Genomic DNA, 27923 nt, shown 5'->3' on the forward strand with positions numbered 1-27923 from the left:
GAGTTTTAGCAAGAAATTATATTGTCAACCGATTTCTAAGAGGTATTATTTTTTCAAATCGCAATATATTTAATCGATATTTTGTACTCATCAATAATCTGCAGGGTTTCCAATTTCCAATCTCACATGCAATTACACACTTATTTTGTACTTCAAATTATAAATTGTTGTAAAATATATATTTATTAAAAATTGTTTTCATTACGTTTAGTATTATTCTGGAGTCATAATGTTTATTTAAATCTGCCCTGTTGCTTTCAAATATCTTGTTATTATTTATTTGGTATAATTTAAAAAATTAGTTCGTCCGACCAGTTGTGTCGTGTAACTACCGCCTTAGAGCGAAAGTATATGGCGCGAAAACTGACATTTGACATTTAACTACAAAATAAAATAATTTGCAAATTTTTTGCGATTATAAAAATCGTATTACAAGTTAGTACAGGGATAAAGTTAGTATATATTTTAACGATGAGTGATTCCACGTATAAACTTAAGTATCAAAAATATAAGATACGAGTAAAAACATGGGAGCGCGATTTTAAACGTAAATTTTCACGAGTTCCGTCCAAGGTGCGTAAACATTAAAATATATATAAGTGACAAAATATTTGTATAGATGCCAATTTAATTTTAGTATGATATTCGTGAGGCACCACAAGAAATACGAGACTCTTATAAAATGTACTACAAATTGAAAACATCACTACTGGAGGACACTTTGAATGATGTTTTGGATGACGACGGATTTAGTGTACTTGAAATTTCCCAGAGTCAAAACGAATTAGAAACGAATGGGGAGAGTTCAAAAATGTCCAGTAGCATTGCCGCTTTAGTTGGTGATGCTTCATCTTCAAATTTGCTAGATGATTTACAAACACCCACGGAAACGAAAACTTTACACAAAGGCGTAACTTATGCAGACTTCGCAGATAAAGTAGTCAAAGAATTTGATGCCGTTGAATTTTGTGAATTAAATGAAAAAGCATGGGGACCCGATCAAAATATACAAGCCTCAAAGGCCGAGGAATCAGTTGATAAAAGTCCAAAAGAACAAGGCGCTTTGAAGAAGCCTTTCACCTCCAGCTTATGTGCAAAACTTTTGAAAGGCTCATCATTCAGTAAACGCAATCCAAGGAAGTCACTTTCTCGTGCTAATTCGGATGTGACACAATTATCGCGTCAAGACTCTCTGTGTAATACATCGTTGCAAGCGGAAGTTTTACCCGATTTAGAGACAATATTAATACAAAAAGCTAAGGAACAACAATCGTTAGCAGCTGTTGCCGTCAATCCATTATTAACAGGTGAATGCATTTTTTTTTTAATCGATCCAAACAGGGACAGATCTCCGAAAGGGCAGCCCTTGACCGGATAAAATCCGGGTCAACTCCGGTGCGTAGAACCGGCTGCTGTGGTGAATGCATAATAAAGTGTGCTTTGACGTTCTATATAAAATCTAACGTTGTTATTGGTCATTTTCAGGCAAGGACTCTACTACACAAATAAATATAGATGCCGGCTGGCTCAACCGTAACACCATCGATGAAGGCCTAAAAGGAGGTGTAGAAATTAAAACACAAACAGTTAAACCACTATCGCAAACTCCAACAGTGGAAAAGCGTTTTGGACTGAGCAATATCAATGTAAAAACTGTGGTGCCCTTGAACATTACTAACAATATAAAACATGAAGAAACGCTGAAAACAAATGTGGTGGAAACCAAATCTGCTAGTGCAAACAACATAAATTTGGAGACAAGTGCGATTGTAAATGACGCTGTTAATGGTGACTCTGATTCAGTTGTTTCGGATAGCGGTGGTGAGGAAGCAGAACAAGCTTATGTACACGTCGCCAAAAGGCGTCGAGTGCTGAGAACAATTGAAAAAAATCAAACCAACGAGCACAGCGATATGTCAGCCAAAAATACCAACACAAACGAGTTGAAACCAATAGCAATGCAAGAAGATTCAAATGCGCAAGAACCTCATCAAGAGGAAGTTAAAGATTTCTCAGCAGATGAAATTGATGATGCAGATTATTCACCTCCGAAACCTAAGAAGGGAGCCCGCAAAACTGTTAAGGCTGTTAAGAAGACCGCAACAGCTAAGGAGGCAAAACAAAAAACTAAACAAAATAACAAAGAAACAAGTAGTTCTCAAAGAACAGCTAGGACTAGAGCAACTAACAGTAAAAAAGTTAATCCCAAAGCTAAGTTAGAGGTTACTGCTACAAACATGGAGGAAACAAGCGAAGAACCTGATGAAAAGCCACCAGAAGCAGCTATGTTGCGTTATACAATGCTACTCGAGAGTGGCGACCTTACAAGTACTCCCCGTGTACCAAGTAGTGAGCTGGAGAAAGCCGATGATGTAGCACAGCAATATATAAATAGCACACATGCGGTAGTCACCAAGCCGGAAACAGCAGTTCCTAATCGTAAGCATACACTTTTGCCTATCATTGATGAGAAACGTGCGACAGCACGAAAGAAGCTTGAAGAAAAAATTGCCGCCGGTAAACTGAATGAGAATTATGTATCGATTAATTTGCAAAAGAAGATATATGCACGTGGTAAACGTCACGTTAATTATTCTAAATATAAGAAAAAACAGTGGCGCCACAAAAAGAAAATTGCTGCACTCGCCGGTCCAGATATGGATATGGGCGGTTGTGATGGCGGTGTGCTAACGTGCTTCACTTGCGGGCAAGTGGGACATTTCGCTGCACAATGTAAGATAAAAGGCGACTCTTTATTGCCGCTAACAGCACAACTTGAGGAGGATCCCTCACCATTTCCAACTCTCGAAGAAGCCGAACGTATGGCTGCTCAGAGTGCGGTGGTGGCACACAGTCGAAATATATCGAAATTGCCAGCTGCACCGAATACAGCTATTTATCAGAACAATGCGGAAGTTGCTGAGAATGGTCTGGAACCGCATATAAATTCTGATGATCAAATGTCAATTGCTAGTAAAGACAGTAATGATGAGAACTCTGAAGGCGATGTTGATGTCTCTGAAGGTGAAGATGACGACAATGTATACTTTGAGAGTGATGAAGAATTTGAAAATATTAATATTGATGAGGTAACCACAACTGCTACACAAGAGTCCCCTATTAAAAAGTATGTGGGTCACAAAATACCGGAAGATTTTCTGAAGAAAGTTGGCTTAAATACAAATTCTGAAAATGGCAAAATATCCGATACACAATTTGGTGGTATTACACCCATCTATGAACTCGCTGCTGATGGTAATGTACGTGAAGATATTCCTGCCGAAGTCACAGACGCACTGCGCATGTTCGGGCATACACAGTTTCGAAAAGGTCAAGAGCGTGCAATCATGCGTATATTATCTGGCATTTCAACATTAGTTACGCTGAGTACTGGTAGCGGTAAGTCATTGTGTTACCAATTACCCGCCTACCTGTACAGTCATCTTAGGCGCGCTATAACATTAGTTATATCACCATTGGTATCGCTTATGGAGGATCAGGTTACAGGTGTGCCACATTTTTTGCGTGCCCACTGTTTGCACACCAATCAAACGCCACAACAGCGAATCAAAGTAATGGAAATGATATCGGCGGGTGAGGTGGATATTCTATTGGTGTCGCCGGAAGCTGTGGTGGCTGGTGAGCGTTCTACTGGTTTTGGTGCCATACTGCGGCAACTGCCACCAATCGCTTTCGCTTGTATTGACGAAGCACATTGTGTTTCGCAGTGGAGTCATAATTTCCGTCCCAGTTATCTGATGATTTGTAAAGTGCTTAAAAAGAATTTGGGTATCCAAACGGTTTTGGGTTTGACCGCTACAGCTACTTTGCCAACGCGTCTGAGTATTATCAACCATTTGGGGATACCAGATGGCGAACGTGGTGTTATCAGTGATATTCCATTGCCAGATAATCTTCTATTGTCTGTGTCAAAAGACGAGAATAAGGACGCTGCTCTATTAGAATTACTGCTAAGTGATCGGTAAGCTGTATTTTAAATATAAAATATGAACAAAAAATAAATTTAACTTTATTTTATATTATTTTCATAAAAATTCCAGTTTTAGCGATTGCCAATCCATAATTGTTTACTGCACACGTCGCGATGAATGCGAACGTATCGCATCGTATCTGCGCACCTGTATGCAGGATCAATGTAACGATAAAAACGCTATGGAAGGCGGTAAACGCAAACGAAAGCGTACCAATTGGGCGGCCGAACCGTATCATGCTGGCATGCCGGCATCACGTCGTCGCACAATACAAAACGCTTTCATGCGCAATGAGCTGCGCATAGTTGTGGCCACCATTGCTTTCGGCATGGGTATCAATAAACCCGATTTACGTGCTGTCATACATTACAATATGCCACGCAACTACGAGAGTTACGTACAAGAAATCGGACGTGCCGGACGTGATGGCAGACCGGCGCAATGCCATCTCTTTTTGGATGCACGCGGTGGTGATAAATGTGAGCTACGTCGACATATCTACTCCAATTCAATTGATAGACATGTGATAAGAAAATTGTTGCAACATGTGTTTGTGCCGTGCGCCTGCGCCAAGAAGGAATCATCAGAGGCGCAATATCAAAGAACTCAAATGGCGCGAGAGAATATGTCGAAACCGAATGCGTGTGAAAACCAGCGTATATGTCCCGGCCATGAAATCGGTTTCTCTGTACAACGTACAGTTGAGACGCTGGATATACCAGAAGAAAATATATCTACATTGTTATGCTATTTGGAATTGGACTCTCGTTGGAATATAAGTGTGCTCAGCAATGCGTATACCATGGCCAAGATCATTTCGTACGGTGGCGCTAAGTACTTGAAGTGAGTATTCTAGCGATTCTGCAATGAATAAGAATTTATCAAAATATTTTTTTTATAATTAATATTTTACAGGCATGCGGCCAAGGAATGTCCACCTTTGGCTATGGCAATCGCCTTGGAAATAAAACAAGAAACATTCAAGGATGATGCAAATATAATTGAGTTTTCGGTGGTCGATGTAGCCGCGGCGATCGGTTGGAATAGTGGTGTTGTAAAATATCAATTGAAAAATTTGGAGTGGAACGAAGGTAATTAGTTAGTACTAATGTGATATATGTAGATGTAGTAATATTCGTTTTAACGATTTTACTGATTCCGTCTGTCCGGCTACCGTTAATTTAGATATCTAACTTAAAAAGTTGTTATCTTAAAAAAAAAATGATTTCCACTTAAGGCAAGGGTTTCCTGAAAGTGTATTTAATGTTCGGTTCCAACCGGAGATAGTCCTACCTTTGGGGCTCGTAGCATTATTTACTTACCCACTCCACTTCGGATTCCATGAAAGACTTAAGTCAAGGGATTTTTTGTCAAGAAAAAAGTGAAATCGTTAAATGTTCCATTATTATAAATATAGTCCAAAATTTGTTGAAGTCATTTATATTAAAAACCACAAATTTTATAATACATATTCATTCACATTTTCAGTCGATGGCTATCCGCGACGTTCGCCGATTAATGTAAATTTCCACGACATCGGTTTTCGTTTGAAGGCGCCGGGAGATTTTATACCCGAAGAAATAGATGATGCACTGGATACACTCTATAATCGCACAGTCGAACAGGAGAGAACACAATTGATACAACTACAGTATGTCTTTCAAGGTCTCTCATTGGTCGCCTACAACAATTATGTGCCGTGCATGAGCGCTAACTACGCGCCAGATCGTTCGAATCAGCTGAAAGGCATTATACGCGATTACTTCCAAAATGATTATCCAAAAGAACTGAAACTAGATCCGGATGTAAGTCGTATTATACTAATAATTTCCGAAAATTTTGAATTTAAAAAATGTTATCCTGCTTCCAGAATTCCAATGTATCCGATGGTGACATTGAACACGATGTACTCTCACTCATCAGCATGTATCCCGATAATAATTTCAGCGGTCGCAATATTGCGCGTATTTTCCACGGCATAACAAGTCCCAATTTTCCAGCTGTTATATGGGGCCGTTGTAAATATTGGCGAGCACACTCAAATGTTGATTTTAATAGAATTCTGAAATTGGCGAACGCGCTTATTGTGCGACGACGCATGTAATACATAACTCGTATTCGCCATAGTTTTGCATTTAGTGAATTGTACTGGTTATAAAATGTTTTACACTTTTAATGACGTTAAATCGGATTTCGAGTTTTTCAAGTTCCGAAAACAGACACAACCAATAACGATTCAAATTAATTTACGATTTAAACCATTTTTACCATATCACTTACATTTTCAGTTTATTCATTAACCACATTTCAGATTCATTAAAGCATTTATTCACTTCAATTAATACATAAAAAATTTAAATATTGACTAAACTGTAAAGACCTCAAATATAAATGCCTTTTAAAATAGACTCCATTAAAAAAACATTTACTATTATTGTCACAAGACTTCATATGTTAATTAATACTTACAAACTAAGCTTTACTATATATTTAGGTATAATTTAATTAAGATTATATTTTAAATAAAAGTTGACAAGATATATTTTTTTATTAATTTTTATTTATTTGGATATAATATCCATTTCTATTCAGAAGTTAAGCTTTTATATTTTGAAATTTCATTTTAAATAATCAAAAGATTTAAGCACCAAACTTTACAAATACTATTGATATGTATTTACTTAATTAATTCGATTTTTGAAAACCGAGTATGATAAAATTAAGATTCCGTGTAATCATAATCACATAAAGTTAGGTTAGGTTAATCTCGTGGTGGCCAGGACCGATTTTGGTACTTTGCGATACCAATGGAGTGCCGTCTCGTTTAGTAAAGGAAGTAGTCATCCTTTACGATGCTAGCGTTTGATGCGAATTTCAAAAGGTAATATGGTTTCAGATTGTCTTTCTGTGAAGCCAAAAGTGTTGAAGCCGTTGTCTTGACACTGCTGGACAAGCACATTGTTTCTCTGGTACCTTGCTCTTGACTACGTCGATCACAAATTTTCTTTGTATCTCTCAGAGTAGTATGACTGGCTTTATAATCGAAATATAGGGCCTGATAACGATGTTGTATGGTACAAAAAACGTATTAAATCGGCTGATGATTTTTACTAGTCCCCATATATATAACATAATAATTCTCTTTGATTGTGCAGCCTTAATCATGATATTACGCATAGTTAGCATTAAAGTCAATTATTTCATGAATAATAATTAAACCGACTACACCAGCAAGATCAGAATTAGACACAGCATCGTGCATATATCTTCCTCAATAATGGTGGAGGAATGCAATCTGAGGATGATCTTCACATGATACTTACCTTTTAGCAAGATCACTGTTTGTTGTAGTTGCCGAAAACACACCCTAAATTACTTTGAGTAATGTTAATGAGTTGACAGTTCTATATATATGGGCTTACTTCTATTAAAGAACTGTCGCACAAGCTGAATGTTGTATGCTGCTGCTGCAAAAAAAAAAAAACAAGTAAATCAAGGTCTTTACTACTGCTGTGGAGCTTGTTCGAATCTAGCGAAATATAAATCGTTATTCTAAAATAGTTATTTAGAATGATTCGAGCTTGGATTTTTAACGCCAGTGAATTTATGGTATATCTACAAAGAGTTTTTTTTCCAAAAGTGAAGTAATTTAATTTATTTCCATTGAATTGACAATACTTGCTAATAATAAAACAAATTGTTTGCTTCAGTAATAGTAACTAATGTTTTTTGTTTTTATTTAAAACTTTTGTAATTGTTATTTTGTGTTTATTATTTATTTATTTATTTATCATTGATGACGTGAAGTAAGAAATTTGAAATTAAAATTATGATATACACATATAATATAAATAATAGCATAAATTTACCTTTTTGTATACCTTAAATGTTTTTTTATGTTTGCTTTTTTTATTTTTTTATCATTAATTTAACTTCATTTATGCTGTTTTATATGTTACCAGATTTCTATGCGCGTCTCTTTAGGATTTTTAATCAATATTTAAAAAATAAGTAATTATTATAATTAGTGCCTTACACGAGTATATGTATATTTATATTTATAATATATATGTATGCATGTTTAGCCAACAAGGTTGTTTGTGGTATCAGCTAACACACACCTTAACCTTGCGCCATTATTACAATGTATACGAATGACAAATAATGCTTTTCGCATGCAAAAGTTATTTCGTTAGCATATAGTGGGCCTTAGAAATACGATTTTATTGAGAAGTTTGACAGTAATTTGGAAAGCTATTTTTGAGGACGGTGTGTGTGTGTGGAGTTAGATGAAGGACACCACAAAAAACAAACATTTATTTGTATAATATTTTTTTTTAATTACTTCTGTCCACATTTTGCGCTACACTAAGAAGTGATATAAAAAAAATAAAATAAAATAGTAAAATAAAAATAAATAGCAATCTTTTGGTGCGCTTCATGCACAAAAACCACTCATTTAGGCCACTCTCTGAAATCATAGAAGTGGCATGAAATGTAGAATTATGTCTTAGCTCTCAAAAATACTTTCCACTGTTAATTTTTCAATAATTTATTAATTATATTTATGTGTTTATCTTTTGTGTGTGTTTTAATGCTTAGTGTAAATTTGGGTGTGGTTTGTGTATTTTTTTTAATATTTTTGTTTTTTTCTTCTTCTTTTCTGCTATAAACTAATAATATGTATTCACTTATACTTTTGTAATATTATTTATCTTTATTATTATTTATTTTTACTAATTTACACGCCATTAATGTGCTTACCGCTGTTTTTCCACATCTTTAATGTTTCATTACATACTAACAGAATTAATAAATAAAATTACTGTACCCAGACACACACACACACAGAGAATGTGTGCTTGCTCTATCACCCTTTCATGAAGCAAACACAACGCTCGAATGGAGTGTGTACTACTTTTGCTGCCGCACACAAATTGTTTAAAAGTAAAATTTAGTTAAAAATTATTTTCGGGTGACATCCATCAACTGCATTCAACGCGCCGGCTAAAAGAGTGTAGTGTTTTAGGTTGAAAAACGTTGATGACTGTGCACTTTCTGTCCGTTTATCAAAGCTATGTTTGTTTGTTTTTCTTGTTTTTATTTTTAATATTTTTTTTTGTTGTTTTCTCCCACTTGTTTGCCCATGGGTTTCAGCGTAGCTTAGCTGCTGCTATTTTTGTTTGTATGTTACAGCTTATATGTATGTGTGTTGTGTATGTATGTACTTTAACAGGTGTGATTGGATCGTCGTGGCAGCGTCGTCGAATCAAGCAAATTACGAAATGCGACCTGATTTGGTAAATTTAATGCACGCTTTATCCACTACTCGATTTTCCTTCACCATCCTTGTTGTAGTACACTTTTTTATAATATGTCCTACTGCATTTGAATTATACTGCATTATGTTTAATCTGAAAAGGAAAAAAAAAATTAAATTTTTTCAAAATTGTATGACTGAATGTTAAAGTTCATAGTCTTGAAAGTGTAATTTACATTTTAATTCAGAGTTAAATAATACGAATTCAAAATTATCTTCATATAACCTATAACCTACCTATGATGTGACTCTCCATGTTCGTAATACGTGGCTTTGACGATGGTTGTGGTATAATTGTGATTTCATCATTGATTTTCAGCGGCTTCAATAATGAGTCATTCGTTGCCATTAAACTGCTACGCTGTTGATGATTAAGTGCACCCATACCGCTACCGCTGGCCATACCACCTGCACTCGACGCCGAAGCCGATGTATTGTTCTTCTTGCCATCCATAGCCTTTTTGGCGACTGTACTATGCGCCGTATACACATGTGTCTCGAATTGTTTGTACATGCCAAAGGTTGCTGTACACACTGTGCATTTGTAGGACAAATGTGCAGGTTTCAATGTCATATGATGATCGCGTGACACGTGATTCAACAGCTTCCATTGGTACATCTGTTTTGTTTGGTTATAAATATATTTTTCATTAAAATATGTTTTTTTTTCTAGCTTTTTTTTCACGTTAGCTTACCCTGCCACAGACGGGACACCGGCCGGCATCTTTTCCCTTATTAGCGGCTTCTTGCATCGAGCTTGTGACCAAACCATGAGAGCCCAGTAAATGTCGTTCCAAACCCTGATCGGTAAAGAAACGGAATTGACACTTTTGGCAATTCAGTGGCGGCCGGTTGTAGATCATTTTCGGGTGTATCTGCAAGCAAAAGTGCACAATAATTAGAACTATTGCAATATGAAAAAAATGAGTAGGGTGAGGCATACCTTCACTTTATGCATCCATTGCATGTGATTGCGTAGCTGTTCCAGATCCTTAATGTAACCATCACAAATCTCACAGATGACAAATTGTGTTTTGCTATTGCCACCACCACCGACCATTAGGTTTTGGCCAGGCTTCATACCGGTCGGTGGCATTTTGCTGGTTGACGGCGATGTCACAACTGGCTGCGCAGTGTTTTGGCGAGGTAGTGGAGTTATTGAAATACTTGGTTGACCGGTAAGCGTTTTTTTAGCAAAAGCATTTGCTGCCTATAGTGTTTTAGCATTAGATTGAATATGCATTAGTATCAAATTTTATAAATGCTATTCATATCATAAAATATCGACATACCTGCAGGAGTTGTCCGCCTGGTACTTGGTAGTTATTGGGCTGCACCACATTCGTGGCCATTTGGGAGCGTATTGGTGCGGGTCCACGTAGCATTGGTCCACTTGGCAAAGGACCGGACTTTTGTGTCGTGATAACTGGCGGGCGACCGCGTATCTTATTAGCAGCGTTTTGTGCAGCAAGTGCTGCCGCTTGCATCGTACGCGCTTGAGCTGCTGCTTGATGTTGTTGCTGTATGGATGCAAGCGCTGCCTTTTGTGCCGCGGCTTGCGCTGCCATAGCCTGTAATAATTAAGAAGTTAATATAATAAAAACTAATAATTTCGTAAAAAAAGTATGCGTTTTACCTGATACGCCGTCGCTGTACCCACGAGCCCATGACGCGGCTTAATACGTGGTATTTTCGCTGGCGCCTCCCAATCAGCGGGCGGTGCTAAATTGATTTCAGGGCGGAATTTCTTCGCGCAAACCGGTTGATGGCGTGCCAACTTAGCCTTGCCATTATCTTCGAATCCACAATTCGGACACTGATGATACGGCAGCGGTTTAATAAGACGCGCTTTGATGTTGTGTATCGCTTCCATGTGATAAACAATTTCGGTGGCGTTACGTATCTCAAAAGCGCAGAAATTACACTTATACAATGCGCCATTCATATGGGGTGTTTCGTAATGATTGGCCATGGAGAGCGCGGATTCGGATTTGAAATTACAGAACTCACAGCGTTTCATTGTGAATTTGAAGGGTGTGTTCTTCTTGCGTGAAGCTTCCAAGTTGCCAGAGAGTGCCGTTATAGCACGTTCAAACTCGGTAATATTCTTTCCTAGACTCTTACGCATTTTACGTTTCTGCAAACGTATTAAATCGGATTGTACAAACTCTTGTACCAGACCCACACCGATGTCCATGAAAAATTTACCCAATGGACTTTCGAAATAGTTCTCTTGACCGGGTTTTGAGGCAGTGGCGGAATTTTGTGCTGAGGAGCTGGGCGATTGCACAAGTGCCGCTGCTGGTTTGATGGCGCCTTTTAGTGCTGGCAAATCATCGGAAACTTCTTTGATTAAGACTTTAGTGCGCATACCCGACTCCGAATCATCGTCGTCGTCATCGTCATCATCTTCTTCCGATTCCTCCGACCACGATTCATCTGGATCGTCGGCGCCACGTCGCCGCTTCTTCTTTTTACTGTTTTTGTCCTCTTTGTCTTCCTTATTCTGCTCGGTCATCATATCGAATTCATCAGATTTATCTGCGTCTGCGAGATCATCTTTCGTCAGTTTATACTTATCTTCGATATCTTTTACTATTATTTTGAGATTGTCCACCGGTGGCTTCTCATAAATATAGGGAACGATAAACGAAGGTGCCTCTAGTACAAACATGTCATCCGTAAGGCCGGGTAGTAAATTTGCTGAATTCGCACCACTTAATCCTGGAAAGGATGCAGGATTGATGCCACCAACATTATTTAGGGATATACTCGTTGGATTTCCGACAGGTATAAGTTTTGGTGGTCCACCTGGTGATGCTACATTAGCTGCTGGCGTAATATTAACCGGATATACGTTGCTCTCTGCCACTTTTCTGGCAGCTGCGACTGCAGCGGCCGTGGCTGATGCTGTATCATGTGCCATAAGTGAACGGGCATCTTTGATGGATATTTGATTGACAGACCCAGGTCCAGCACTACGCTGGCGTTTACTTGGCGGTTGTGAGTCATCCGAGTGCTGAGGCGAGTCCATGGCCATACTTTTGCGTTTGCTCAAATCACTTGCCACTTGGGCGTGTAGCCGTGGCGCAGGTGTATCATCTTCAATAACTACGCAATCATCATCTTCGTCATCGTCAATGATTTGTGCCTCATTCGATGCTTTTTGCTTTGTCGGTATGTTGCTATTAGCCTCAGTATCTGAATCTGAGGCAATAACTACTGCGCCATCTGAATCACTGCATATCGAACGTGTCTTACGTACAGCAGCCGCATTCGTCGACGTCACTGTACTGTTTTCAGTGTTATTCTGCGTAGTATCAACTTCATTTGCTTTTGAAACTGGCATTACTTCATCATCTGAGTCATCGCCCAGATCCACAAAGCCACTGGCATCGTTCTTTGGGACACCGTTTTCTTTCTTCTGATCTTGCGTTGTTACTTCGTTGCTTATCGAAAGTGGGTCTGCACCGGTATCCATGGGTTCATCGGCACCGACACTTCTGCTGTCGTCCGTTTCATCCTTGGCTTTATTTAATTTGTGCTCTTTGTCTTTAATCGCCTTACCCTCCTCACTGTTTACATCGGCACCCTCTATTTCACTAACGCTGTCAGTATTACTGCTAACAGTTGCTGGTCTTTCTAGACTTTCACTCGGTTCATTACTATTGTCTTTAGGATCAGCCGCTTCGCCAACAGTACTACGTGAACGCTGTGTGTCATCGTCGCTTTCACCACCACCCGATTTGTCTGTGCATGTGTTCGAATTTTGTAATTCATCATTGCAAAAACTTCTCGATTTATCCTTTAAACTGGCCACCATGGGAACGTTTAAGGTATCGACTTTAATGTCATTACTTAGTCGTTTCTCCTCTTCTGTGTACGTCGCATTGCCATCTTCTTCGCCCGTTGACATTTTGCTATCTTCACAAACGCCACCTCTACCGTTTTCTGTGGTGGATGACGCCGTCATTTGGGAATCATCTTCTTCGGTGTCAGCGCCGTCGTCTACATCCATTTGCTCGTTATGTGTGTCAACGTCCGTTGGCACCCGACTATTGTTCATTTTGTTCAGCCCATTTTGTTGTTCTTTCAATTGTTGTTGCTGTAGTTGGTCATTGTTGACCACTGTCGAAACATTACCGTCTGCGTAATCGCTACTACTAGGCCCTGAGTGTTCCTCAGTTAGAGCATGAGTGGAGGAAATGGGTTGTGTTGTTGCCTCTGGCATTATACCATCGACTTCAGTCATTTGCTTCAAGCGTTTATATTTTCTCAACCAAATTTAACTGCAAAGAGAAGAGAGAATTTTTTGGTGAACCAAATTATGCTTTAAGAATAGTCTGTTTAAATAATATCTACTTTAGTGGAGGCTAATAATTTTACAAATAAGTTTTTACTTATTGTTTAATTATTTTAGTAGTTCTGTTTTTTTTCGGGAATTATTACTCAAAAATATTTGTGCTGAGTATTTATTACTATATATTCTCTTTTAATTTGTTAAATATTATTTTATTTTGACGTATACACATATGTATGTAATGTCGATTTTCAAAAAAGTTTACTACTCACTCAATAACAAAAAAAAATTACTATTAAAATAATCGTTAATAAGCATAGTAGAATTGTGAAAAAAATATAATGTAGTGAAAATATTAACGTATCTGTTGCTTAAATTTTGAGTATCGAAACATTTCAATAACTTCTAATGTGCTTATGACACACGAATTTTATGTAGTAGGAATGTATTTTAAATTATTTATTTAGTATATATGCATGTATGTATGTAAAAAAATAAGATTAAAAGAAGTCAGTTAACAAAGACTAAAAATTTATAATAGTAAGTAAAAACGACGAAAACGTAATAAGAGAAATATTGGATAATACATATATGTATGTATCATTAAACAAATATGTATATAAATACAGACATATGTTATATAAGCTTTAAAAAAGAGATATTCCTAAATCCACAGGAAATATACGAAAAATCATAAAAATTATTGGCAAATGAAAGTTTCAAAGAATCGCTTGTGAAAGGAAAACATAGCATTGGGCGGACTTCTGGACGGACTTTGGCAAGAAAACTATATATATATATGCATATATATTTATATACATCCATACATACATACAAATATAATGCAGCAGCTACGAACAGTGGGATAGAAGATGGAAAGACGCAAAAAAGAGAATTGATGGTATGGATGGACGGACGGACGGAACGACAGAGGGACACACAAACGATTAGACGCCATATTGGATTTTCTATACAAACGTAGAGGTAAGTACATACTAACATACATACTTTTATACATATATATACAAACCTAAATACATACATACTTTTAAAAATGGCGATTAATATATATTTATACATACATACAAAGGTAGATATGTACAGTCGTATCCAACATAATATACATACAAAAATAGCTAAGTTTTTGCATCGTTTCAAGTACATACATACATACATAGTTTGTGAATAGTTAAGTATATACCTGTATGCAATTGTATATATGTATCTATAACTAGATAAATCCGAAAAATCAATTGTGTATGTATACATAGTTATACACACCATTTGTACATACATATAAATAGCTTTAATTTTAAAGTATATCATGTAAATAGTTATGTACATACACGATTTTATATACATACATATGTACATATGGTAGTTAAGTATTTACATACATTTATTTTGTGTCCTTTCTTCGCTTAATAACTATCGGAAACCCATATATGAATATGTATATATATATATGAATATAATAGGGCTTTATTACAGAGATACATATATACATATGTATTGCATATAAAATTAACCATATAACCATGTATACATAAAAAGCTAATTAGATGTTTTATATAATAAATAATGAATAACACACATTTGGATTAGCTTTTATAGATTTTGCCTTATATACTTATGCACATATGTATGTATAAAGCATACATATGTTTCGATATCAAACGTATAATTAACTTTTAATATATTTGTGGTACAATTTAATTATAAATTACAATATAGTTACATATGCATGTGTACTGGTATGTTTGTATTAACAAAGTAACTCGAAATCCAACTTATTTACACTTTTAACATAATTTAACTAAGCATATACAATATAAATTTAACGAATAATGGATTTTAAACTTTTCAACTTTGTACAACCGGCATTTGGGCAAATCACTGATTGTAAACAAAACAAAATATTTTGACAAGTTCCTGCATTCATTTAACTACGAAGGCACTATGCTTGCTCTCCACAATGTTAGTACCAAATGCAATGAATTGAAATTTGATGATACTTTTTAGTTATGATTTTAAAAATAAATAAAACATATGATATTTTGCTAGTATTTTGTTATCCACTGCATTCATGCCATAATCTTTGAAGCATGTATGGTTGTGTGAGTTACAATTATTAACGCTGTTGTTTTAGTTACGCTACCCTCTAAAAAGCTAACGTCTTTTACCAACCTCTACAACCTTCCCTTTCGTGACTATTTGCTCTTGTTACTCTCTCTCTAAGCATTTGTTTATTGTTCGCTGGCTGGCTGGCTTTTTTTTGTTCTTAGATTGTTCCTGCTGTCAAATGCGTGAAATCACAGTTATTGTAGATAGATTGTGGCAGGTAAGAAGCACAAGAAATAGTATTTGCCGTGAACATAGAAGTAACCAGTGATTGGAGGCGTCTATGATCAGGCGAACTTAATACAAGAGTATTTTGTACGTATTCGTTGCCAACTTACTATACTTACTAAAGACATCAGAATGGCGCGAGAGTGTTATCAACTTGCCAAACCAATATAACTAGTAACGGCCAGGGTTGCTGTATTTACCGCATTTTTAGTTGGTGATTTCCAGGAAATCGGTATAATAGGGGTAACCCTTTTTCGTTGTAAAAGGTCATTAATGTATAAAATATCATAATTATGTTTAAATTTAAGTTTACTATCGAATTCAACTTGCGAAACATTCACGGCCTATAAGAATTTCCTGTGTTACCTGACCACTACCGCTCAATTTTGCATTTGCAAATATGCAATGTGAACCTTTGAAATCGTGTTGATTAATGTTCGACTACGTTAAAACACTAACTATGATGGACACATGATTGTACAAACGATAATTAGATTCAAGCAAACGGAAGGTCCGGTATTAACATCCGGCCAAAGACCGACACTTTAAAAAATCGTTCGAAAAGACTTTTGTATATCTTTCGATACAGTTGACGAAAAAACGATATGAAACACTTGAAAACCGTATTGTTAGACTTGTAAAACATTCGTTTCATTGATAATAACAGATATCTACTTAACTGTACATACTTAAGCACGTAATGTACCAATGCACTTTCTATCATTCCGCTTCTGTCAAGTGAAGCAACACTGTGTTTTCGTGCCGGATTCTCACCGGCCGCCACATGAAAATGCTCTCTAACATTTTGTATTACTTATTTCATATTCGCATTTGTTTTCTGTTGAGTATCAGACACAGCCAAGTGATATAAGACCTCCAATAATTCTGATGACAGCTGGTTTAGTTTGGTTTCCGCTCACAATATTTGAAGCACTCTCTATAAGCGGTGAAAAAACAGCGTGCAGGGAGAGCATGCAGAATGTTTTGTGATTTAAGTAAAGCGAAATGTCAAATAGGTAAAACTGCGTGAGAATTTGGTAAACAAAACAAAATAGAAGATTGTGGTGTTTCTTTTGCTACTGCTTTTGTGCCTTCCGAGCAGTTTGATGGCGCGCTGAACTAGTAATGCCAAGTACATCCATACATACGTATTTGGTAGGTAAATCTATACATATGTATGTATGTATATACTATATGCCATATACTTTTATGCATGCTGACAAAACTGATATTGGCACAAACATGTGAGTTTTGGCTGCAATGCAATCTTCATATCTTCATGGTAATATACTATTTTTTAAACATCTATATAGGATTTTTACATTGTATATGTATTATTCCATATAAAATCAACATCTGTTTAAATACCAAGTCTATAGCTCTTTATTTTAACGTGTTATAGCTTGCTACTACTACCTTTCGTATTAAGTTTCATTAAATATAAGTATTGCATGCTTTAGATATACTTATTTATATGCATGTATGTATGTATGTAAGCAGATATCTACATACATACAGTAATGTGGTACCTTTATACTCACATACATGAGTTCATTGAACGAACAGGACCATCTTCACTCGTTTAATATATAGCTAAATCAATAATTTTCTTTAATATACTTTATCATTTATAATTTTGAAAATTCGGTTAGCGATAGTATGTTCGGTGGAATTTAGTATATTTAAATGTGTATATGTATCTGTTCGTGAAGAGAACAATTACACTCATACATATAAATGTACATATGTATATATATATATACATATATATTTATAAGTCTTTCATATATGTTACCTGTATATACACATACTTACATATGTACGTTTGTGTATTATATATATACATACTACGTGTAAATTACATAACGCAAACGTAGTCAAGAAGAAGAAGAAACGTATATATATTGCATAATTTAAAAAAATAGCAATAGTTTTATTCAATTTTCATGCTAATTTGAAAAAAAAAAACAAATGGGCTTAATTTTTAAGCGCCGGTTCTAAAATATTATTTTTTCTTTTTTTAAAGTAGTAGCAGAAATTTGTTTGCGTTACTATTAAGAAATTAAATAATTTGATTTCATAGTCATTTTAATAAATAGAAATATAATAATAACCCTAACCAAACAGTCTAGAGAGGGTGTATAAGGAGAAGCTCTTCAATCAATCAATGTTGCTTAAAAAAACAAATGTAAGCTCATTTCATTGCTTTTGGGAAACTTAGCCTTAGGTTAAGGTTGGATTAAGTGGCTCTCTGTCGTTGCACCCAGACCTTTGAGAGGACCATTGTGAAAAAAAATTACCTGAATCTCTACTATTTAGTATAATCATGGGATCGGTAACAATTTAAACCATTATTATCCGATTAATTAAGGATTCTACAAAAAACCTTCCACTATAAATGGCTGATGATCACAGGAAAAGATATACATATTGATACTAATTGGGAGAACGGGATTTAAATCAAGTCGGGTGTAGTACCGCATATCTCCAAAACTACACCAACGTGTTCATTCATATTACATTACACTAGTTTTTCACTTCAATTTATAAGAAGTTGGACTTCCAAGTTTTTGGAATTAAAATTGAGCAACTCATTTCCATTAAACAATCGATTGTTTCTAGTTCGACTTAAGCAATTATTCTTTATAAAAGCATATTGTCAAAGTATGTACCAAAGACATAATTGCCCATTATGTATGTATGTTTGTATTTGGTGGTTCTTTAGAGTATTGCATTTATTATATGTACATATATACAAGCATACATATGTATAATATATATTTATTGGATGTTATTTCCATATAATTATCTGATGTCATAGCTTATATATATAAAGTCTCTCTCATATGAGTACGTGTTATTTCATTCCTTGAAACGAATTCAGAACGTGACTTTGGACATCATAATATTGATAATACAACCAGTTCTACGGAAAAGGAGCAACCTGGATCTAAATCCACTTATGAATTAATTTGTAAAGTTTACCAAATTATAGATCATTTTCTATATTTCATTTAATATGAAAAAATTGGCGCGAGTTGATAGTCAACGACGGTACAAAAATCAGATGGTAAAATATGTTACAAAAAATTTGAATAAATAAAATAAAATAAAATAAAAATATTTAAATAATAAAATAAAATTATTTATAAAATAAAATAAAATACAAATAAATTAAAATAAATATCTCAAACTGTGTGCACGAGTTGTAATAAGTTCTGAACTCCGAATCATTGTTGCTCATTATTTTTTTTTTACGTTGGTGTGTTAGATCAAGGCAATATATTCAAATAATTGATAATCTATTATTTACAATAAAAAAATTAATATTAACTAAATTTCAACTTACATTTTGACCATCAAATGGGATGTTTTGGACACTATTTCAAATTTAAATAATGCCTTGCGTGAAGCTATTTTTGAAAAGGATTAAATTTTATAGTTCGTCGTCTTCCTCCTCGTCTACGTTAAATGATAGCTTGCTTTTTTGCTTATCCTTCTTCTTTTTAATTGATTTGGATCCTTGGTCTTTGTTTGTTTTTTCACTTTGTTCCCCCTTTTTGTTTGTTTGAGTGGTATTAGAACTATGATTTTTGGATATTGAGCTGCTGGCACTTGTCAATGCTGCCGAATTGCTCGGAGTTTCTTTTCGCTTTTGGAACACTATTGGCTTACTGAGATCGGCTCTTGCCTCCGCTGCTTCTGTATAAATTAAATGTAAAGACAAATATATTAGCTTCAAATATGTATATTATTTTAAGATTATTCTAAAATAAATATTCAATAAAATATTGTAACTAAGATTTCCGCATATCCTTTATCCTTTTGATATTATAACAATGGTCGGACATGTCTTGGATTCTATTGAATTCACTTAACTCATCGACAGAATTATTTTAAAAACTATATACGTATGTAACATATTCGTTACTTTTACTATTTATATGTATTTTCTTTGGTTTCTAGCTTCTCATTGATCTACTTTCCCGCCCCCGTTTGCCCCACAAGTTTACATATGGTCATACATATTAGCGTCGAAAATGTCTGTTTGTATCGCTTGGATTTATCGTGACAGCCTTCAGCCTGCCAACCCGCTACCGCCATCCAAACCAAACGCTCCTCACTCTTCATGCCATATACTTTTACCTCACCCCGCATCGCTTGCCACATTCGGCGCTCCAAATTCTATTCATTACTGGCTTGGACGAAACCACTTGCCATTCTCTTTTCCTCTTTAATTTACTCTGTTTTTTTACATCTTTATTCGTTAACTTTGCTTTTTGCACGACCGTTCGCTGTTCTTTTCCCTTTCAACGTCTCATTACCCCGCAGCGACTATGCCAACTGCTACTAGGCAGCTGTTGCCTGCTTCATCAGTTTCTCTTTCACACAATTTTTCATCGGTCGGTTTGCTTTAGCGGAGCCCCAGTATATTGTCTAAACGTGTGCGTGTGTCACCGCATCAAGGGTGCTCCGCTGGCATGTAACTTGCAACGGTGGTAGACGAGGTGTCTTAAATTGGTGTACAGCATTGCTTGCAGCCTTGATGATGATGCAGACGGGCATCGAAGAAAACGACGGATCACCGAGGCGTGGCTATGTAAAAATAATAGGTAGGCGGTGGTATGAGATGCAACTTATATGGGGCTCCTCTGGGCCAAAATTTATAGGTTAGGTATGTTTTACCGAGGACATTGCGCATTTCAGTTGACCAATTATAAAGGTTCGCTGATATCCATTGAAAATAGTTTTTTCTTGAATTCTGAACTTTTGTTTTTTCAATTTATATATGCTTAAAGTGGTACATGAAATATAATAACACTTTATACATGGCTTTAAATATTTGAGTAACAATTAAATGATTTTTTTTACACCTTTATTCCAAACAGGACAATTGCAATTGCGAAAACTTCACTTTTTCTTATACCTTTCGATTTTTCCACTTTTTTGTTAAATTAAATTTTGCAGTTGGCGAAAATGAAGAAAAAGCGTGGACGAAACGGTTAAAGCAAAGAAAACGACACAACGCTCGACTCTGACTCAACTGAACTGAACTAAAATGACAGCTAAAATTGACAGTCAAGAGCCAGTCAGGCAACACTCTACCAGCATAAACAACAAAAACAAAGCAAAAAGGAATACAATAACAATAATAAGAAATAAAAGAACGGACGGACATCCACATTGTGGGGGACGGTGTGTGATTTTATGTGCACCATCATATGTACATATATATATATAATTTTATATATATATATTTAATATAATATAAACTAATGGTGACATTTTACCTTGTCGAATATACATACAAACATACAAGTCCACGTAATTTTTCACTGATTTCTTTGCTAGAATGCCTCTTGTTTTTACTATATAATATTTTACACACAATTTTCTAAATAAAAATGCATACCTTTTGCGATTCGAGCCTCCTCTTTCTGCACTTCTTCAGCTGTCAAATCTCCACTCTTCAACACAACGATTTGGGGTTTCTCCTCCTCCCGGTCGCTATCTGAGCTATTGCCGTCGAAATCTAATTTTTGACGCTAAAGATTTCCACATTAATTTCATCAACGTGCTACCTAGAGCGCGACTAGTCTTACCTTGGTTTCCACAGTTGGCCCTTCTTTATAACCGATTTGTGACTTCAACTTGGCTAGAAAACTGGGATCTTGCGGTTTCACGTATGATATATTACGCTTCCCAGACATAATTAGTACACTGCCTCTTTACCAACCTACGCACCTTGTAACATGCAGTCATACACAGTTTAATATGGCAAAAATCGTACAAAAATATACACAAATTCACAATCTTTCGGTTATATATAAAATAACGAATCAAAACAAATATGCTAAAATCTTCACAATATAATAAAATACGCGGTAAGTTCAATACAAATGCTCACGTTTTGCCGCTAATTTCATGACATCTTTGACTCATGATCGCAAAAACAGGGTGGACAGTCAGATAAACGAAAGCATATTAAAGAGTAAAAATGTGTAATTATTGGCATATACATTTAGTAAGTGGAATTTAATATTGTATTTATAAAATTATATAAAATAATGTTTTTGTTTTTTCTGTAAACAAACAGTTTTTCAGTAGTTTTCCTTATTAGCGGCAGGATGGCATATTCATTTTTGACATTTCTAGTGTCCTCGCAATCTAGCAACTCTGTGAAGGCGAATGCAAGAAACAAAGCGTAAATGCGAATTTCGGTGACAAAACAAAGCACCAAATAAGTACGATATGTCATAGTAAATGCAAAACAAGATATTTCATCTTGCAGATACATACAGTGGTGGGCGATTAAAAGTTATGCGCGCATTAAACAATTTGTGTTTTTGCATTGAAGTTAAGGTACAATTTGTACGGCATTTTATGTAATAATAATATGTTTTTTTTTTCGAATAATAAAAATTATTAAAATATAAATTTTTAAATGGATTTTGAATTTTATTTAAATGCAATTTTATTTAATTAAAATAATAAAATAAAAAAAATTAAAAAATAAAGAAATAAATAAAAATTTTGGAACTCTAAGTAAATGAAAAAGATTTGCAAAATTGTAAAAAAATAATGTTGAATATCAGATTTTATTATCAGACGAAATTATAGATCGGTGCAGCATCTTTTAGGCCTTTAATGAACTTTTGCTATAGTTTTAAAATATTATCTCGCCTATTATACGAGAGTTATTCGCTTCGTCCGTTGGGGTGTAAGGATATGAATCAATTTCTTTAATTTCCGTTAACCCATGTTATTCATAAATGTAATCTCATGTTATAATACAAAGTTTTTTTTAATATTTGATAAAAAAAATTAAAACAATTTTCTAAAGTTTCCTTACATTGTAAAAAAAAGAGATTCAGATCTTCTTTTTTTATTTTTTTACCGCTTTATTAAAAAAAAAATGGTTAGTGCTAATTGGTTACAAGGCTTCAAACAGGTTAATGATCACCATATAAGAATTAATGTTAAATTTAATGAAAACAGTTGGTGTTCTCAGCAACTAAATCTACTTTCACTCGCTAAGAAATATAAAAAATTTACTTGAGTTTGAGATGCAAAAACGATGCTGATAACGACCGGATCCATGTACGAGTATAATTATTTTCTTCAGTCGTTAAGCTTAACTTTATATTTTACTTAGTAGCAGCTGGTGAGAGCATTTATGATAATCTCTATGTATGTATCTAGGGAGGAGAAATGGATAAGAACATTTTATTATTTATTTTATTTATTCATCAAAAATCTCAAAAAGACATTTTAATTTCAGTTATAATGTAAATTAATTTATAATTATTCAAGAATCGAACTAACGGCCAATTAAAATACCGTTGAATGTTATTTAAATATGACAAAGCCATTAATACGTAATTTATGAGAGAGTTGAGTAAGGCGTAAGCCCTACGGAGCTTTTGACATCAAAGTTTTTGAAAACCTTTACAAAATTACGGGCTGCCTATATGACTGGCTCTCTTTCTCAACATACATAGAAAAGCTGGGTTAAAATTTATTGTGCAAATGTTGTCAGTAGACAAAATAAGGTAGTGCAGTTAAACGCAGTTAAACGGTTAAGGAAAATTACAAATTACAAATTATTCCAAATTAAAGTGAATAAATTGCTCTACATACATACAAACTATGTAGAAATCGCATAGAGCGAAATTAATGCTTAAATGAAATGTTTAAAAGATATAAAATTATTTTTATGAATTGTATATAGTTTGTGCAATAAATATTTAGTTGAATAACAGGTAAGCATAGAAATGAATACCAACGATTAAAATGAGTTTCTTTTACAACATAAAGATTGTACTTAAATTAACGAAAAAATAGTAATATTTATAGTGTGCATTTACAAATGCTTGAAATTGTGTAGGAATTTTCGGCAAATGAAATATCATAGCAAATTAAATTCCTTTACATGGAAAAAAGCAACATTTCAGTATCTCAAGCCGCTCACGCTGCTGCGCATGTCACGGCCAAGCTGCTTTGCCTCCCCTAAATGCGGTTATTTGTTGCTGTGCTGGCGAGCTTTTCCATTGCAAGGTCTTAATGGGCACTGCTAAAGGCCACAACTTATAAGGACATTCGACGCAACATATTTCATTGAAAATTGTGTGCCAATTTGCAATTCTACTATTTATGTAAAAAATTACAAAGAAAAAAATTAAATTAAAAATTTTTCGTTTTCCACCCAACAGCGCCTTTGCAATAACAAAAGTGGTTTCACATCCAGTAAATGGCTGCAGTGGTGCACGGTTGTGGCAGTTCCAGTCCGCGTCAACATCATGGCAGCAATATTTCCTGTGCCAGTCTAGCGCATCGTACACAGCATCCAACATCCACGCCTATGTATTCCACAACCAATAAAATGCCCAAGTATTCGCGGTCAAATGCGTCGCTCAGCAAGCATCATCACTTGTATGGCGTTGGAGTCGGCAGCGTGGACCGCGGTGTGGGGGTATGTGGCAATGTCGGTACGCTCAGCAATTCTCTTGCACTCACCACACATCAGTCGCAATCCTTCAACTCCACCTTACCACCTGTGAACTATCTCTCGGTTGGTGGCGGCAATGGTGCTGGCGTTGCGGGTGGTGCTGGTACGGGTGGAGTGGGTGGTGGTGGTAGTTTACATCAACATTCCTCCTACACCGGCAGCCAGGCAACAGTCTCTGCGGATCCTTGCCGCAACTATTGGGGTCATCCGAGCCTCTATCGTGGCGGTCGGCATCACAATAAACGAAAATCGGCCGTGGAGCTATTGGCTGAAACGAAACCGTTTTTCATTAAATCCGACACGGTTATGGAGCGACTACATCAATCCAGTTATCGCGCTGCCACCATCGCCAGCGCCGGCAAGCGCGGACGTAGCAGCATGGATGCACGTGATGACTTGGGCGGTGTTAGCCGTTATAAGCCGCCGTGTTATTCCTCTGAGTTGGTAGATCCACGTGATACGCGCGCCGAACATCGTTTTAGTGTGCCGAACTCCTCAGCGGCTGCACTACATCAAAGTGGACGCTCGAACACGTATCAACATCATCACCACCATCATGATCATCATGCGCATCTGGGTAGTAGCGCACGTCATAGCGTGCCTACCTCTAGTAGTCTGTTGCAGAATAAGGTACGTATGTTGTTGGCGGGCGGTAGCGCTGGCGAAGCGGCAAGAGAACGCACAACTGGCGGTTTAGGGCGTAGTTACCGTGGCGATCTGCTGCGCAAAATGGATTTCACTAATAAGAGCAGTGGACGCATTGGTCTCGGCGGCAAAGAGGTACTACACAAATGTATCCACTATCTTGGGGTTTTTACTTACTCTTACTTTTCTCAACTTACAGCTAACATCTGTAAGCTTCTCGAATGATGATGATACGGGCATACGACTGCCACCACCCACATTCCTATCACCACAATCATTTGATAATATCTACAGTTATGGCGCTGAGAATAGCAGCGGTGAAGAGCCGCTAGTTTTGACCGAGAACTACCGCCCCATTAGTCCCCCAGCAGAGTATGCAGCTGATGCTAGCAAGAATGAACCACGCTCCCGGTATGTGAATGTCTGTAGATTTCAATTGCCTACAAGTAAAATAATGGTTCCATATTCTTTCTTGCAGTTACAACTATCAGCGCTCGCATTCGCACTCGCATGAAATGGCCACCGACCCGAACTCACAGTATAATATCAATAGCCATAAGTCATTACCTGATCTACACTCGCAAATAAGTCGTCATTCGCCGCACAGTGAAATCCTCAGCTGTTGCAGTCGGGGTAATCGTTCAATCAAATCAGCCGGCGAGTCGTCGCTTAATCGCGACTCGGGCGGTTCATCTGGTCATTATACGCATCGCAGTGAGCCCTGTTATCGTCAGCAACGCGACAGTATTGATCGTGATATGTACGCACAGGCTAGTAGCAAGAACTGTTGTCTTAACACCATACCCACACCTATGGAGTACCGACGCGATTCTGGTTCATCGACACAACATAGCGCCAACTCAAATGGCGCTGGCATTGGTTATGCTTCGCCTTCATATATGCGCTCCAGCATTGGTGATTGTGCTGAGTGTCGCTGTAAGAGTGGTGTACGTTTCGAGTCCGATGATTATTTCTTCAATTTCCCGACACCCGAAGTGCCGGAAGCCTTTCAGGATGACTACACACCACCTTCACCCTCAGTGCCGCATTATGATATGGAGGAGACACGTTTCTCAAATATACCCAGCTTCCAAACTTTGCAACTACATCATCAACAACAACAACAGCAAAATCGTGAGCAAGAACAGCAACAACTCTTCAGTACTTCTGTCTACAGTAGCGGTAGTTTGAAATCACCAAAGAGCTCGGCCGCTCAAAGCCCGGGCTCGGCACCGTCAATTGAAGACATTAGTCCACCGCCTATACAATTCAAACGACAACGTTGTATACGCTTCAAGAGTCGCAATCGTATTTCACTGCCAAATGCGCCGTCGCTACCAAGCAGTATTGCGGCGCAAAGTGTGGAACGCGTCGAGCCCTATCACAGCGAAATGGATCAGCATACATACTTTTTTCCTAAATGTTTTTCCACAGATACCTATACATCGCCTGGTAAAAACTATGTCGAACCTCTCACACAATCATCATCAACACTCGCGATTGATATGAACAGTGGCGTTAAATCAATTGAACGCGAGCAAGCTGTCTCGCTCGACATACCGCCCGGTACGGATGGTAATTTTGAGGAGCTCGAAAAGTTTTTCGATCGTCTAGGCTTGAATGATGAGAAATTCCATGAGATCTATAGCGTACCCAGACGACGTAAGAGCGCCGATACTGACTCCGAAGGTTCTAGTACAGTGTTCTTCTCAGATGTGAGTACCGTGGATTCAATGCGTCTTCCGGATAGCACCGAAACACAACCCCAAACCACACAACCATATCGACCCTCTGAACCACCATCTATTGTTGAGCGCAATGCTCGCATCATCAAATGGCTATGCAATTGCCGTAAGCTACAATATGTCTAGGGGATTGAGCAAATATCTATTAAACCATATACTCGTATGCATTACTATAATACCAAATTGAGACCATAAAAGGCTACAAGGGATTGTTAGGTGTATTAAAAATAATTGAAATGTATCTACTAGTTTGGAAATACTTGTCCTTTCTGACAATGTGCAATAAAATGAATTAATTAGATCATTAGCGTTTATTTCTAATATGAATTTCAAGGTTACTTGCAAGTTTTTGTTATTTTTTATTATTTTCAGCGTCCAACATTGTGGAACTTGTCGAGAGGATCTCTATGATAGACATGTATTACTTAAAATGTCGTGGGCCCTGTATAAATCTTCAAATGATTTCACTGTCACTGAGTTCGATTTCCAGCCCCGAGTTCTGTTTTGACAAAAAGTTTTTCTAACAGCTGTTAACTCTCGGTGAACTATATCTAATAACATTATATCAACCGATCAGCCAAAGGTTGTGAACAAATGGAAGTAAGAGATCGGCTACAAATATATTATATATGTATTGAAACCAACTGAAAAACATTTCGTGTCGAATGTTCTAAATATGGGGTTCATTCGTGATTTTTGTTTTTAACCTACAATAAATATGGATCTATTGTAATTACATACTATATGCATAATTGTTGGAAAGAAACCTATTTTATTGCTATTTTAAACGCATCACTATTGCTGAATTGAAGTGTGAATATTCTTAGAATGGGTTGGACATCTTATACGCACGAGTGAATCGAAAATACATCTAAATATATTACGTATCCGCACGTGTGTTGCAAAATTGTGACCCCCCGAAAGAAAGACAGAAAATGAAATAAAAAGTGAAGTAGCGTAGCGTATCAATTTTCGAAAGGTTTGGGCCGAAATTCGCGGTCTCCTCACGTCAAGTAATGTTAAACCTGAGAATGCATTTCTCTGAGGCTCCGCGCTTAACTTG

At 36.4% G+C, this 27923-nt stretch overlaps 4 protein-coding genes across 7 annotated transcripts; 2 read left to right on the forward strand and 2 right to left on the reverse strand.

Annotated features, from left to right (window-relative positions):
* The first annotated feature begins 244 nt into the window (after positions 1-244).
* LOC105220798 (ATP-dependent DNA helicase Q4) lies at positions 245-6371 on the forward strand. The gene is made up of 7 exons (XM_011197307.3): positions 245-573; positions 638-1307; positions 1486-3982; positions 4062-4835; positions 4908-5083; positions 5481-5797; positions 5863-6371. Exons 1-7 carry the CDS (start codon positions 472-474, stop codon positions 6094-6096), a joined length of 4770 nt encoding a protein of 1589 aa, XP_011195609.2. The 5' UTR covers positions 245-471; the 3' UTR covers positions 6097-6371.
* Positions 6372-8069: 1698 nt separating this feature from the next.
* LOC105220796 (MOG interacting and ectopic P-granules protein 1) lies at positions 8070-13564 on the reverse strand. The gene is made up of 6 exons (XM_029045963.2): positions 10949-13564; positions 10605-10883; positions 10256-10522; positions 10008-10187; positions 9550-9931; positions 8070-9406 (listed from the first exon to the last, which is right to left on the reverse strand). Exons 1-6 carry the CDS (start codon positions 13562-13564, stop codon positions 9402-9404), a joined length of 3729 nt encoding a protein of 1242 aa, XP_028901796.2. The 3' UTR covers positions 8070-9401.
* Positions 13504-21903, reverse strand: LOC105220797 (uncharacterized protein KIAA1143 homolog). The gene is made up of 4 exons (XM_011197306.3): positions 21565-21903; positions 21375-21507; positions 19311-19663; positions 13504-13601 (listed from the first exon to the last, which is right to left on the reverse strand). The coding sequence occupies exons 1-3, from the start codon at positions 21670-21672 to the stop codon at positions 19398-19400; spliced, it is 507 nt and encodes a 168-aa protein (XP_011195608.2). The 5' UTR covers positions 21673-21903; the 3' UTR covers positions 13504-13601; positions 19311-19397.
* Positions 14052-27103, forward strand: LOC105220794 (uncharacterized). Of its 4 annotated transcripts, none has more exons than XM_029045965.2 (5): positions 14052-14152; positions 14289-14596; positions 24175-25250; positions 25315-25526; positions 25594-27103. In XM_029045965.2, exons 3-5 carry the CDS (start codon positions 24213-24215, stop codon positions 26984-26986), a joined length of 2643 nt encoding a protein of 880 aa, XP_028901798.2. In that variant the 5' UTR covers positions 14052-14152; positions 14289-14596; positions 24175-24212; the 3' UTR covers positions 26987-27103. The 4 variants fall into 4 exon arrangements, with proteins under 4 accessions (XP_028901798.2, XP_054084625.1, XP_054084626.1 ...); XM_054228650.1 differs by having other exon boundaries at positions 14116-14205; XM_054228651.1 differs by lacking the exons at positions 14052-14152; positions 14289-14596 and adding an exon at positions 20039-20574.
* The last annotated feature ends 820 nt before the right edge of the window (positions 27104-27923 follow it).

The sequence above is a fragment of the Zeugodacus cucurbitae genome, chromosome 4 (assembly GCF_028554725.1).
Source record: "Zeugodacus cucurbitae isolate PBARC_wt_2022May chromosome 4, idZeuCucr1.2, whole genome shotgun sequence".
Classification (NCBI taxonomy): domain Eukaryota; kingdom Metazoa; phylum Arthropoda; class Insecta; order Diptera; family Tephritidae; genus Zeugodacus; species Zeugodacus cucurbitae.

Coding starts and splice junctions, on each gene's coding strand:
- LOC105220798 (XM_011197307.3), top strand. CDS start 472: ATGAGTGATTCCACGTATAAACTTAAGTATCAAAAATATAAGATACGA. Junction 1,308..1,485: donor CGTCAATCCATTATTAACAG/GTGAATGCATTT, acceptor GGTCATTTTCAG/GCAAGGACTCTACTACACAA. Junction 5,798..5,862: donor AACTGAAACTAGATCCGGAT/GTAAGTCGTATT, acceptor TCCTGCTTCCAG/AATTCCAATGTATCCGATGG.
- LOC105220794 (XM_029045965.2), top strand. CDS start 24,213: ATGGCTGCAGTGGTGCACGGTTGTGGCAGTTCCAGTCCGCGTCAACAT. Junction 25,251..25,314: donor TTGGTCTCGGCGGCAAAGAG/GTACTACACAAA, acceptor CTCAACTTACAG/CTAACATCTGTAAGCTTCTC. Junction 25,527..25,593: donor AAGAATGAACCACGCTCCCG/GTATGTGAATGT, acceptor TCTTTCTTGCAG/TTACAACTATCAGCGCTCGC.
- LOC105220797 (XM_011197306.3), bottom strand. CDS start 21,672: ATGTCTGGGAAGCGTAATATATCATACGTGAAACCGCAAGATCCCAGT. Junction 21,508..21,564: donor GGCCAACTGTGGAAACCAAG/GTAAGACTAGTC, acceptor GGAAATCTTTAG/CGTCAAAAATTAGATTTCGA. Junction 19,664..21,374: donor GGAGGCTCGAATCGCAAAAG/GTATGCATTTTT, acceptor TAATTTATACAG/AAGCAGCGGAGGCAAGAGCC.
- LOC105220796 (XM_029045963.2), bottom strand. CDS start 13,564: ATGACTGAAGTCGATGGTATAATGCCAGAGGCAACAACACAACCCATT. Junction 10,523..10,604: donor CAGGCGGACAACTCCTGCAG/GTATGTCGATAT, acceptor AAAACACTATAG/GCAGCAAATGCTTTTGCTAA. Junction 9,932..10,007: donor GGTGTCCCGTCTGTGGCAGG/GTAAGCTAACGT, acceptor CAAACAAAACAG/ATGTACCAATGGAAGCTGTT.